This window comes from Ambystoma mexicanum, chromosome 12, assembly GCF_040938575.1.
Source record: "Ambystoma mexicanum isolate Mex_15411 chromosome 12, UKY_AmexF1_1, whole genome shotgun sequence".
NCBI lineage: Eukaryota > Metazoa > Chordata > Amphibia > Caudata > Ambystomatidae > Ambystoma > Ambystoma mexicanum.
The window spans coordinates 18,338,520-18,353,298 of NC_090936.1; the positions used below are offsets into that span (position 1 = coordinate 18,338,520).

At 46.9% G+C, this 14,779-nt stretch overlaps 1 protein-coding gene across 2 annotated transcripts in view; it reads left to right on the forward strand.

Moving 5' to 3' along the window:
* The window catches only part of GRM3 (glutamate metabotropic receptor 3), a 653,673-nt gene that overhangs the window by 589,697 nt on the left and 49,197 nt on the right, over positions 1-14,779 (forward strand). For both annotated transcript variants that reach the window (XM_069627823.1, XM_069627824.1), the window contains one exon: positions 12,813-13,879. In XM_069627823.1, coding sequence (XP_069483924.1) covers positions 12,813-13,879 — 1,067 coding nt within the window. The remainder of the gene's footprint in view (positions 1-12,812; positions 13,880-14,779) is intronic.

Below are 14,779 nucleotides of genomic sequence, written 5' to 3' on the forward strand. Positions count from 1 at the left end.
AGAGAGAGCACCTGTACTACATCAATCACTAGCACTACTGGCCATAGATTTCGAGAAGGCCTTTGATTCAGTTTACTGGGTGGCCCTATGGGCAATTATGAGGAAAATGCAATTTGGTGAGTCCTTTATAAAAATGGGTCCAGCTCCTCTATAACTGCCCAACGGCAGTGGTAAGGGTGAACGGTTGGCCTTCGTGCAAATTCCAACTGGGAAAGGGTACCAGGCAAGGCTGCCCACCCCTGGCTATGCTGTTTGCATTAATAATAGAGCCGCTAGCAGTCATCCTGCGGGGCTCGATCACATGGAGTGGTTTCCGGTGGAACTCAGAATGGGAAGACAAGGTATCCTTGTATACCGACTACCTCCTAGTGTATCTGGGGGACCCGGCAGTCTCCTGCCCTATACTAACCCAAATACTGATAGACTACGGAGTCTTTAGCGACTAAGGGTCAACTGGTCGAAGTCACTGCTCTTCCCGGTGAAAGGGGCAGACTGCATCCCACCACTCGGCTCCCCATATCGTATAGAACCCACACAATTCCGATATCTTGGCATCCTAATTGAGAATAAATTGGACAGCTATGTAACCCAAAACCTGCAGCCACTGATCAAAAGATACGCCCAAGACGTAGAACACTGGACAACGCTGCCACTAACACTGTTGGGCAGAGCAGCACTCTTCAAGATGCTGGCCCTGCCCCATTTCCTCTATGTCCTTCCGAAGGCCCCTCTCCATATTCCCTCGACAGAGTTCCGCTTAATAGATAGAACAAAACGTAAGCTCCTATGGGGAGGGAAACATCCGAGGATAGCGCTCAAAACCCTCCAACGCTGAGTCTGGGAGGGGGAATAGGGCTCCCGAACATTTAGGTCTATTACTTGGCGACCCAGATGGCGACGATCAATGACATCCTGCATGGGAACGCGACACTTCCCCACATACAGGCTGAAATTGCTGCCCGACATGATATGACCCCGATTGAAAGCCTATACAACGGAGTGAACCGCCACACCGGAGGCACGATTACATTACATACGGCCCTAATATGGAAAGAAGCTCATAAGCACATAGGTTGGGACAACACACTCACCCCAGTCCAGCCTATCTGGAATAACACCCATCTTGAGAGTCTCGGCATTCTCCCTAAATGGCCAACTTGGGCAGCAGGTGATATTCATACCATCCAGCAAATATATGCAAATAACCAAATTACCCCATTTGCAGAGCTCTCGATTACATACAGCCTCCCTGTCGCTGAAAGTTACCACTATAACCAACTACATCATGCACTCACAGAACAAAAATCCCTCCTGCTGGAAATGCCGGAGTGCACGATCATAGAAAGAAATATAGTCATTGACAGTGTGAAAGGCAAGATCACATCCACAATGTATAATGCTATCTCCATGTTTGCCACCAAAGAACTAACGAGCCTGAAACTGAAATGGGAAGGGGATGTGGGCCTGATTCTACCTGAAGACTGGATTGAGACCCTGATGTATCCCAGGGGTACGTCAATCTCAGCGAGGATCAGGCTCATTCAGCTGAGAATACTTCACAGGATTTACTACCCCGTGTGGCACTATACAGCTGGGGCAAAACATCTGACACAAAATGCTTACCTTGCAAGCGGGAGGAAGGAACATTCTATCACGTCCTATGGCAATGCACACGTATACAACACTTCTGGCGAAGTTGTTGCGAAAGACACTCCAAGGTCTTAGGCCGCCCAATCCCAACTGACCCCAAACTCCTTCTCCTGGGTATTGATGGGGAACAGGACCTTTCACGCTTTGAAAAGCTATAACTCTCAACATCGACAGGAATAGCTAAAAGAAACATTGCGCAGCTATGGGGCTCAGAAGTCACTCCACAATATGATCAATGGATATCGGACATAGACGCAATTATCCTAATGGAACGTCGTGTTTACCAAGCAAGAGGTTGCCTGAGTAAGGCAGACAAAATCTGGGGGAAATGGGAACTAACGTTGTGAAACGCTTTCACACTGAACTAATTCAGCCCGATGAACAGCACTATCGCCACACCGGGGCCTAGCAAGAATGTCAATAATACCTCTCACCACCCTAAAGAACCAAATGTGAAAGTGTCAACGGACATTTGATCTTAACTCTAAGGTAGGACCTGTGAAGCTACTTGCAGGCAGAGGACCTCAACACTAAGCTGCACGTTTCTCTGTAGAGGACACACAGGCTTGGGTTGAGCAGACTCTCTCATTCTTGACACATGCCATCAAACAATACATCATAACAAGAGGAAAGTCCCTGGGCGCAGTCGGGAAGGCACTGGGAATTGGAGTATCCAGAACACTGCACAGTACATGTTTTACCCGAGGGAAAAAACATTTTCTCAGCAGAGAGAAATGGGTTTATTTATTCTGTCCCTGCGCACCCTGCGTGAAATAGGGTTTGAGGATCTGGTTTTCAGTTGTAAAGTAGCATTTCAGCTAAACCCTGCGGGTCTGGGGGGGTGGGGGAGGGGACAAAATACAAAAGCGGCTTGGACAAGACACTGAGAGAGTAAGGGTACTCTGGTCATGACTGGCCCAGTATAAAGCTTTATAATGGGGTGTAAAATGCACCATTGTCCGTAAGGGGGCATATCCAGCATTGCAGGAGTGGGGAGGTGGTGTGGGAGTCGAAGGGGGGAGGGACTGTGAGCATTTAGAAGCACGCACAGATTGAAAATCAAAGTGGGATGAACATTTAAACATCGTTTCTGCCTTCCTAGTGGTAATGGCTCAACCATTCACACTTAAGCGGAGACCTGCAAGAGAAAAGGACAACACGCACACTCGTAGCAGTGTGCGGCGTCTGTAGCCACCAATGACACAGCGGCATATTGGAAATGCATTGCTTGAAGCGAATACAATGTGAAGGAAAGGATGAGAATCCAAACCCAAACCTATGCTGCATGTCCGTAGAGGGCAACTGGAACATTTTGTTCTCACTTGACAGCCCTCCTCCTACAGGGGCATCAACTTCCCCCAAAATTCCCAGCCCTCAATGATATGATGGGATATGGCATTTATAACGTGCCTATACACAAGTGTTTCAAGGCGCGACGAGGCAAGGGAGGGAGGACAGAGACATCGATCTTACTAGGCCAAGTGACATTCTGATCGCCCAAGTGCAGAGGAGGGGGAAGGGGAAAATAAAGGAGCAAGTTTGGCATTGCAAGATGGTTTAAATGTTTAAAACATTTAAGCCTTGGTAGAGAGTACTTTAAGTGAGGACAGCCGCCTCATTTTACAGTATTATTTTGTTACATGCCGTCCTCTGTCGCCAAACAGTCCGGCCATGTGGCATTCTACGCTGGCTTGTCTACATGGGAAACTTTGTAATGGTCTTATGTCACAGATGGCCTTAATAACTTGCGGGAGTCTACATAAGTTTTGAGGGTTTAGATTAAAAGTCACAACAAAAGTATATCGATTGCTTTGAGGGTGTGAATTAGTCAGTCTATGGACAGTGTCACGATTAATTAGCCGGTTAACCTCAACTCAGGGAGTTCCTTCCCCCCAAGCAAGGTGGCGTGCACACAAAGCGCTTATACAGATTAAAATTTAGTGAGGCATCCAACCCGTCTCGCACCACCCCAACAAATACCCTCTGCACCACCAATGAGCTAAGAACCAGGCCGGTGTATAGTCAGAATATATATGTATTTAAGTTTTTGCAAAGAATCATAGGCAATCACAAAGACATCAACCACCAATGTTGTGGCACTACACAATAGCACAAATTCAAATTTCTTGCATCAATTGACTAACATAGGTTTAAAGGACTTTCAGTTGCTATAAGACACAGGTAAAACCTTGGAGTTTGCAGTTACAATTTACATCAGATTTCTGGCAAATTAACCAATAGGAAAAATACAAACCACACAGTAATTGCTTAGTCTGACAATACTAATTTCTCCACGCAAACCCCACCCTCCAGGCATCAATTAGATATGATCCCTCTGATCCAAAGGCAAGGTTCAGGGAGTGAGAACACAATGGAAAATCGTTGTGGGCTTTTTATTTAGGTAAAAGGCAATGTTTTGGGATTCTGATTTGGGATGCAAGGGAATAAATGGTGAATTTCGTTTTGCACCACTCCTACAATGAAAATGCAAGGCTTTGGGATTCTGGTTTGGACTGAAAGGGAAAATACATTTGCACAATTGTTTTCAAACGGAATGCAAGGCGGTAAGATTTTTATTTTGGGGACGCTAGCACATTCAATTGAACAGCAGGGTTACCCAATTGCATTACAGACTAGAGTCATTTACAGGACACTGGAATAATCCTTTGTCAATTTCGAATTTTGACAAAAACATCACTCCGTGATAAATGACCCTATGGGAACTAATGAAATTATATTTTTACTTAATTGTCCTAAGGGTATACATGCTTTCACCACCCCCTCCCACTAATGGAGAGCACCCACCAATACAGAGGTAAGGGTTAGACAGACAGATTCCAACACGATTCAAGGAACTGGATAGAGAATTGAGTCAACATTTTTAGTTCAATATGGACAGGGTTTCACCAGTTTTGCCCCCCCCCCCCACACCCACTAAGGGAAAGGCATTAAGGCAGGTAGCTCCCCACACAATTGATAGCTTTGGGATATATCTGCTTACATGGGAGTACTCTGTTCTGAGCTGAGGAGGCCTGCCAGATCCTAGGACCCTCTTTCAGGCAGGCAGCTCACACCTCAAGCCTCTATCCACAAGCCAGGTCTCTCCAGCCACAGCCCTCTCTCAGATAGGGATCTTAGATTTTCAAGCAAAGTCCCTGGGTCTCTTTTTCTCCCTCCTTCTAGGTAGGCCTTGGTTTAGCTTTGTTCCCGTGGCAAGGTGGTGCCCCGATGGATTAGGCAGCACTTCTGGTCTCTCTCCCTCATGGTTTTCTTGCAGGTCCTCTCTTAGATTGGAACATAAGGCGATTAAGGAGATTAAGAAAATGTGCTGATGATGCCCCATTATTATCATATTTACCATGCTACAGATTGGCTAGCTCTCTCCCTTCACCTCCCACCAAGATGACCACTGGCTGCTGATAGAACCAGAAGTTGGGAGGTATGGGTTATGGAAGCTGAGGGAGGAGAAAAGTACATCATTTCAAAATGACAGGTAGTTTTACACTTTTGGGTTCTGAAAATCTAACATGGCAGCTACCCTAATTTTCTAATAATTGCCGGCATATAAACATTTTTGAGTTCTATATTTTATGGCAAGTCAGAAAATACTAATCATCCTAGTACACCTTTCATAGGAGGAGCTACCATTTTTATAGATTTACTCCTGAGCCAAAATAGTCACAAATCTGCCCCTTCCTGATTCAAACCCTACTTCCATAATCTATCATCACACCAACTTTCGATTCCGTCGGAATTATGGGAAGGCCGGAATCATAACTTTTTCTCATAACTCAGGTTGTATCCATCACACAAAATTCATTTTTACATGGTCCCGATGGGCTTCTGATCCCCTTTAATATGAACCCGCGATGAGCTCAGAGGAACACACGGTGCACTTTATATTCAAGAAAATGTATTCAATGTTAGTCAATTGCAAGGCATCCCAAGTGTCCCTCAATTTCACATCGGCCACCACCAATTCTTAGGTTGCATTTCTCCTTCATCACCTGACCCGAACATCTGCTTATCAGCAATCTGTTTCATACACATTGTTTGATCATCCATTAGTGGCTCTGAAGCCATTTGTTGAGGTTGAGTTAGACCTGAGGTTATGTTGGCCACTAATGCACAGTTAATGGGGGGACCTGATCTTAAAGGTCATTTCTGCTGGCTGTGTTATCTTCGAATCCGATAATTCTGATCTAATTTTCTGCATATTCTTTGTATTTATGAATGAAAACCAAGACTGCTTCTCCTGGGAGGGCCAGCCAAAGTTCTAGAGTTCACATTTTCAAAGGCACAGACCTTTCAGCTCAGTGGGAAAAACACCAGCTGCATCCATACTTCAGAAAATGCAGCTTTACATCAACAATATGTGCTTACATGTAACATTTTAGCTTTATATCTGGGGATGTGGTTTAAAATACAATCCTTCTTTTCTACTATATTGGAACAGAGGTAGATTCATTATTAATGTTATGCACACAGATAGGCCACAGTTAACATAGGAAACCAGTGTCCACAGCTCCAAAAACTAAAGAGGGCTTTCTCTTTAGAGGCCATTTTATATGAATGAAGTCTCTTTATTACTGAAAAACGCAATCGGTCACTTGACTTTATTTCTTGAATGCCAGCCATCACTCCTCCTGGTATTTTTTATATGCCTATCCTTTCGAAGTATATTTTAACATGTTTACTGTGTACCACTGGGTATTTAGCGTGTTACAAATAACCTATCATATCATTCATTGGGCATATCCGTCAGTTTTAAACTCACGGTCGATTCCCCTTCGCTTTGCTCTTTCGCAACCTCTATGATTCCCTCTCCCTCTCTATCCTCGCCTGTGACCCAACGCCCTCTGCAGGGCACACACTTGATGTCTTGATCTCCTCTAGCCTCCCCCTCTGTATCCCTCTCTCCACTCCCCTCTCTTGGAGTGACCACTATGTCCTCACCTCTCATCTCTCTCTCTCTCTTCCCCCCAAGTGAAGCCTACCCCAACACTGCCACCTACCTTCCTGGACATCCGGCCTATGAAGCGTGTGTCAGTCGAGGCTTTTGCTTCCACCTTCTCCCCACCCCCACATCCTCTGGCTGACTCACACCCTGACTCAGCTCTGTATTTTCTCTATTCTTCTATTTCTGATACTCTTGATGCTCTTGCCCCTGTCATGAGGATCTGCCTGAAGTCCAAAGCCAAGTGAAATTCCTGGTATGACTCTGATCTAGCTACACTTAAACGTAAGTGTAGGGTGGCTGAGAGAAAGTGGAGGGATTCCTGCTCATCCTCTGACAGACTGGCCTGTCGCCTACTCCAAAGGCAATACCGTCTCTCTGTCGTACCAAGAAGAGAGTCCACATTCAAGCTTGTGTCTCTGCGGCATCTAACAGCTCGGCCGAACTCTTTAAAATTTGTAAGGAGCTGTCAACCATGCTGCAGTCTCTATCCCTCCCATTGCCTCTCAGGCTCTTTGCAATGCCCTGGCCTCACACTTTATCTCAAAACCCCAGGACATCCTGTCCACCCACTCCTCTCCCCTCTGTCGTTACTCACTGACCCTCCTCCAGCCATCCCCCACCCTCCTTCTCTTCCTTTCCTCTCTTCTCCCCTGATGAGGTCACTAGACAAGTCCGATCTGTGTAAGCCTCGTCAAAACAGGTTCATCCCTGTTCCTCTAAAACTCTCAAGGACCATATTGATACCCTCGCTCCGGCACGTGACAACTTCTGCAACCACTCCTTTGCCTCAAGATCCCCTCCCCTCTTAAGCACTCCCTTGTGCATTCTCTCCTCAAGGAACCCACAGCAGATCCCTCTTGTCCGGCCAACTATCGCCCAATTTCCATTACTCCCTTCTTGGGCAAACTCCTTGAAAAGCTGACCATCTCTCAGCTTAACCTTCATTCTGATTCTGTTGGCTGTCTCCATGACCATCAGTCTGGCTTCAGATCTGGCAGAAGCATGGAAACTGCTCTCCTGAACATCCGTGAAGATCTGCTTTCCGACCTTGACTCTAGCATTCCCTCTGTTCTCATCCTACTCGATCTCTCCTCTGCCTTCGACACGGTCAACCATGCTATCCTGCTCAACCATCTCTGTGATAACCTGGGCATCACCGATCAGGCTCTGGCCTGGCTGACCTCTTTCCTCTCTGATCGACCCTCCCATGTCCAAATTGGGTCCGTCCTATCATCTATCTTCCTCTCTTCCTGTGGTGTTCCCCAGGGGTCTAACCTATCGCCCTGGCTTTTCAACCAAAACCTGACAACTCTCACCCGCTGTATTGCCATTTTCTGCTCAAACTTCCAGTGCTACGTGGATGACACTCAACTAATTTCAGGCCGCCCTCGGCCACCTCCTCCACCTCTCTCATCACTGATTGCCTAACTGCCATTCAAGATTGGTGTGCCGCCAATTATCTTTGAATGCCAGCAAGACGCAGATCCTCCTCATTAGCACACCATCACCTTCCTTTCCCCTCACTCTCTGGCCGGCCTCCCTTGGCCCTTCTCCTATCCCCACCTGCGAGGCCAAGAACCTTGGTGTCACCTTTGATACCACACTCTCCTTCTCCACCTACATCGCTGATGTATCAAAAAAGTCAAATTTCCTACTGCACCTCCTCAGAGGTACTCTTCCTTTCCTCTCGTTCCCCCAGAAGCTCAATGTCTCCCAAGCTCTGGTTCTCTCTAGGTTGGACTATTTCAAAAGCCTATTTCTTAATCTAACTGCCTCTACTCTCCGCCCTTTGCAACTTATCCAGAACAGGACTGCGAGGCTTGTCCTTGGCCTCAAGCCCTGGGATCATATCTCTTCAGCTCTGAAATCTGTCCATTGGCTCCCAGTGGATGCAATGATTACATTCAAAATCCTCTGCATTGTCCACAAGGCTTTCTGTGGCTTGAGTCCAACATACCTTCAGCTATCCCTCTGCAAATACCTCCCATCTCGAGCACTCTGCTCCTCTAACTCCCTCAGGGTCAGTCGCTTCTCAAAGAAACAAGCTGGGGGTAGATCTCTGTCTTTGGCTGGGGCCTCCCTCTGGAACAGCCTCCCTGCCACTCTAAAACTTGAGGAGAACCCTCTCCGGTTCCGGAAGCACCTCAAGACCTTCCTCTTTGCTTCTGTCTTATCCCCTCCTCTCCCCTGCTGATTCTACTCTTCCCTCGGCACCAAGCACTTGGCCACCCTCTTTCCTCTGGGCCCAGGTACCTGCTCATCTTGCCACCCTCATGCGCTGCCTCCGGGCCACCCCTTGCACTGGGGTCTGTATCTGTACCCACATAGCCCTCCCCTTTTCTTCCTGCACTTTCAGACCTACCCGGCCTGCTGCCATAAACCCAGCACTTGCCACTTGCTGGCTGCACTCCCATTGTTTGTTGCCTTTTTATTTATTAATTTATTATTATTTATGTTTTTTCCTCCTCGCTCCGCACTCTCATTTTTGTTCCCCCTCCATGCACTTCTCCCCCTTTCCCTATCCCGTGCACTTGCATGTTCTCAATGTCACTGGGCCTAGTAAGATCGTTTTTGTTCTCCCCTGTTCCCCTTCCCTTGCCTTGTCGCGCTCTGAAACACTCGTGTATGAGTGTGATAGAAATAAAATATCAATATCAATATCAACTTGCACACCTGTCCATTTTAGTGGAGTTGGCTGGGCCCATTGCTTTCCATTTCACTAGGTCTTACGTCTAAATAACTGTTTTGTCCTGGCTTTTATATTTCAATGGAACTCCTCATTAGCCTGTTTCACGCTCACAATAGGCACCTAGCATGGCCTCTCCATCTCTGGCACTCTGCAGCTGTTGCTCACCGGACGGAGAGTGCCAAGAGACAGGATGCCTGGATTTCTCAGGGACTTGCTTGAAGGAGCCTGGTTGGGGCCTCCAACCAAGCCTCCTCTCTGCGAGGGAAAGAAAGACCTTTTCTGCGATATGACCCTCTGTAGTACTGTATTACTAACAGAGAAACTGATCACATAAAAGAGCGGGAGAACTGCACCGCCACGGATCCAGCTGTAAAGAAAGGAATAGTGGTGAGTCACCAAGGATTTAGAGCACTTTCCTAATTATTAATAATCTACTACAATTACCTTTAAGTCTCTCCCCACTATCCTATACTGAAAGAACAGGAACTGGATCACAGCCACCCCCCTAGGAACAGAGATCAGAATCAGTAAATGAACCCCTTAAAGAACTTGAGATAAGTAAGATGGTGTTTTTCTCTTACCACTGTTGGAGCATAAGAATGACGAAAATCCAAGAGGAAAACAACGAAAGTATAAAATAAAAAAAAGGGAATGTTAGTAGGGTAGCTTTTGCCCGGGCGACACGAGGAGCGCACTAGGGACGGGATGTGCACTTCAGCAGAGCGTCCCAATGTGCACTGAAAGATAGGAAGACCAGGTAATGAAGAGGAATAAACAGGGCAAAGGATCACTGGAGGCAATCAGCTCGAGGGGTTGATGCTTGTAATCCAAGAACAGTTCAGGGTCGAGGTGCAGGGTTTGGAACAGAGGAACCAATGAGTTGAGAATCAGAAAATCCAAAGGCAGTCCGTACAATGAGCAGGGTCTGGTACACACGGAGCAAAGTTGAACAGAATCGAATCCAAAAGCAGTCCGTATGTGAAAGGCAGGGTTTGGTACACACGAAGCAAAGTTGAACAGAATCGAATCCAAAAGCAGTCCGTACGTGAAAAGCAGGGTTTGGTACACAAAAATCACTTTGAAAAGGAAATTGACACAGAGGTCAAAATAGCGCCAGTAGCAACTACAAACAGAAGCAGCGTTCACTGAGCTGCCATTCACTATATCAGGAAGGAGGAGTGACCTGGCGAAAACGAGGCTCAGGTGTATGCATACACAGGACTACACCTAGTGTCTAGGGATCATGGGAGTTGTAGTCCGCAAAAGTGAACCAAGTCTTTTCCTCCAGGAAAACCGCCAGCGGTTCAGGAATGGAGCCGCGACATTCCTTATGCCGCGGTGAAGTGCAATGTGACGCCTGCAAAACCTGGGTTTGACCTTATTATGTGAAGACACAGACACGGGAGCCCCCCTAAATGCAGGCCGTAGTGTAACAGAAGCTGTCTTTTCACCCCCCAACAGGCATATGGTTTAATAAAGGCACCGCTGGAAAGGGGGCCTGGGAAGTGATGCTAGTGACCCCCTCTCTCTCACTTCCCATGGGGTTCCCTCCCTAGCCGAGATGTCAGTAACCCCCAGGTTGTGCTACTGACTGGTGACCCCTAATGTATATGGTCTGTCACCGGCTACTGATGATTCCTTGATTCTAATCGCTCACCGGGACTGCCAACCTGGCCCTGCACTATCAATGGTTAGCTTTAAAGTAGTGTTGTATGTATGTGCCATCTGATCTACAAGCCCTCTATTTCTGCACTACCATCCCCTCTCCCTACTCTCCTCCTCTATCTGACACAACCCACCTTATCTGTTTCACACTCTTTCTGCTCTATCTCTCCGATATTTCAATCCTTTCCTACAACCTACCTCCGACCTTTGATGTAACGACCTTCTTTCCAACAGTCTCCTATCTCCACTCTATTACTCCTCTCACTCCTTCTACTCTCTTCTTTCTGCACTTCTGCTACTATTCACCCCTCTCCACACTTCCCTCCATTGACTGACACCTCTAATCCTCGTCTCCACCCTTGATGTTACTCCTCTGTCCATCCTACTACTAACACTACCTCTGCGCTACTACTGTTCCCATTCACTCTACTATGCTTGCCTTCACACTACTACTCATTTTTCTTCAAACTCAGGGATATGTTTCCCTGCTCACCCTTCCACTACATTCACTCTCACTACTCTGAGCGCCTCCCCACTTCTCCCCTCCACCCTTCTCCTCACACCCCTCTCTACTAACCCCACTCTCTCTTAACACTCACTCCCTCGCAAACTAACTACTACTACCCAACTCCCCTACTCCTATCTCTGACGCTGTAACAACTATATCTCTCTCGCACACACCTTCAATACACTACCCTTCCCCTCCACACTTTCTTCACTAGAATACACAAAACTGGGACCACCCTCTCTTTAATACCTCACCTTTACTGAGTTCTGCCACCAACTCTCCAACACTCTGTTCCGCCGTCCGTCCCCCGTATGGTCTCTTTATCCATCTTCACCTCCTTCTTGTGACCTCACCCGAAAAACCCACACCCTGCCTTTCGATCTGTCTGCTTTTATAGTGTAGGGCTGGTGGTTCTGTGCCCCCTCTGCTTCTCATTGGCTGCAGTTTTCACCTGATTCTCTGCACCAGTCGTTGCCTGCCTTTTCCCTAGGGTTGGATTACGCAGGTGGGCAGCTTTAAAAACAATCCTCTAAACCCCTCAGCCTCCCCCTTTTCCAGCTCTGTTCTGCAAACAGTTTGATGGTTCTCCTGTTGTTTCTCTGTCGTGCTATGGGCTGGAAAGTCGTCTTCCTGTTTGGTTCCGGTGTGGGTTTTGCTGGCTGCTTGCTGATGTATTCTGGGAGATAAAGTTCTGAAAAAGAAAAGAGAACTGCGGCCAGCAACTGTATTGCGGGGCATTTGGAGATAAAGAGTGGCACCAAGGTTGAGATTGTTGGGACATGGGGGTGGTTGTTCGGGAACTAGCCCCCCCCCCCCAGCTCCCAAATCACATTTCTGGGGATGGGCTGGTCCTCACTTTTGTTTAAGTCGGCATCCTTCCCCAGGTTGAGAAGGGTCTCCTTGACAGTCATTACCCTGGTCCTGTCACACTTAATACTTACTTTTTCATTTATATTTGTGTACAGCCCCCGTTATTACTTATATTGCAACAAAAAACATACAATAGCTCATCAAATATCTTCTCTGCCACTATCGTAGCTTACGCAACTTTCCAAGCTCATCCCCGTCCTTCATTTCAGCAAAACATGTGGCTAGCAGAAAGGGGCGCACATGCGCCCCTTGACCCCTCAAATATAGTTGCAGACACAGTTTCTTGTGCATGTGCTAGAATTAAATGTTATTTTGATTAATGTAACCCTGTTATAGTTGCTTGTACTTCCATGCTTGATTGTGAAAATTGATTTACATAATTATTTCAAAACTATTTACAACACATGACTATAATTTGACTTATGTTTCGAAATGATTCTAAAATATGTATTTTTCTTGTTTTTCTACAGCTCCATTCAGCCCTCCAAATTCTGTGGACAACACAGTCAAATTCGACACCTATGGAGATGGCATTGGCCGATACAACATATTTAATTTTCAGTACAAAGGTGACCGATACTCGTATCTTCGGATTGGCCAGTGGGCTGAAACGTTGTCGCTAGATGTAGACTTGATTGACTGGTCTCAAAGCACCACCCCAACCTCCCAATGCAGCGACCCATGTGCCCCAAACGAAATGAAGAATATGCAGCCGGGCGACGTGTGTTGTTGGATCTGTATTCCATGTGAACCCTTTCAATATCTTGCTGATGAGTTCACCTGCGCGGACTGCGGCTCGGGGCGATGGCCAACGGCGGACTTATCTGGGTGTTATGACCTGCCAGAAGACTACATCAGGTGGGAAGATGCTTGGGCGATTGGCCCCGTCACCATCGCATGTCTTGGCTTTGCCTGCACCTTCATGGTGGCGGCGGTCTTTGTCAAGAACAACGACACACCACTGGTCAAAGCTTCAGGGCGTGAGCTCTGCTACATGCTACTGTTCGGAGTCTTCATGTGTTACTGTATGACCTTCTTTTTCATTGCCAAGCCTTCGGCGGCCATTTGCACACTTCGGCGATTGGGACTCGGCACCTCGTTTGTGGTTTGTTACTCCGCACTTCTAACCAAGACGAATCGCATTTCCAGAATATTCAACGGTGTCAGCGAAGGAGCCCAGAGACCAAAATTCATCAGCCCGAGCTCTCAGGTCATCATTTGCCTGAGCCTCATCTCAGTTCAGATCGTCATCGTGTCCATATGGCTCATGGTGGAGTCTCCCGGCACGCGGCGAGACACGCTGCATGAGAAACGGGAGACTGTGGTCCTAAAATGCAATGTCAAGGATTCCAGTATGTTAATATCTTTAACCTACGACGTGGTCCTGGTCATTTTATGCACTATATATGCCTTCAAAACAAGGAAGTGCCCTGAGAACTTCAACGAGGCCAAGTTCATTGGCTTCACGATGTACACAACCTGCATAATATGGCTGGCCTTCCTCCCCATCTTCTATGTGACATCCAGTGATTACAGGGTAAGTTTTCATCAATGTGTCTTACTTTGACTGTCAGGAATTCAATGCTTTCCTATGGAAATTAGGACATATATATATGCCTCCTTGGGCAGCGAAAGTGCTAGGCATTGTGGCGCGATCTCCGACACGATCTATATACACCTTGCAAGAAATGGGTTTGTAAGATAGTATCTTCGGCCTAAAATACAGCTTTCATCCTACCCATGCGATTGGCCAGCCTGGAGCGGCGACGGTACTTTATGAGTTTCATAAAGGCAGTGACACATTCAATGTGCATCTGTTGGATCGCGCCGACGGGCAATCGAAGCGGACGGCTTCAATTTCCCTGCTATTGACTCAAATCTAACTCCAGTTAAGAGAGTGGAAATTGGTGGTCGTAAAAGACATTGTCCCTGACCCCTGCTCAAGACAGGGAGTTCATATCGAGTTAAAACAACTTTTCAAGGAAAATGTGTGTTGGATAGTTCTCCCTGTAGCTGTTTGAGAGCCTTATTCTTGATTTTAAGGGGTTTGACTATTAGCAATGGTCCATTTAAATGCAAACTACACTGTACCGGACAGGGGTGGACTGGCCTATAGGGAACTCTGGAGATTTCCCGGTAGGCCTCTGCTCCTTGGGCCTCTTTTGTTTGGTAACCCATTTTATTTCCAAATGTTCTCATAGGAAAAGGGTTGGGCTTGCTGAAAATGTGTAATATGGGGCCACTTTGAACATTATTTCCAGGTCCTCATTTGGCTCCCGGTACACCCCTGGTACTGAAGCAAAATAAATCTTTTCATTGATTTCCTTTGCTCTTGTCTTGTCCACCAGACCTTGCAGGCCAATGGCTGTGCTAAGCAACACAGCGGAGGGGCTTAAACATGCATTAATGTCCCTTTGAGGTTGTTTGAATGGGTGTA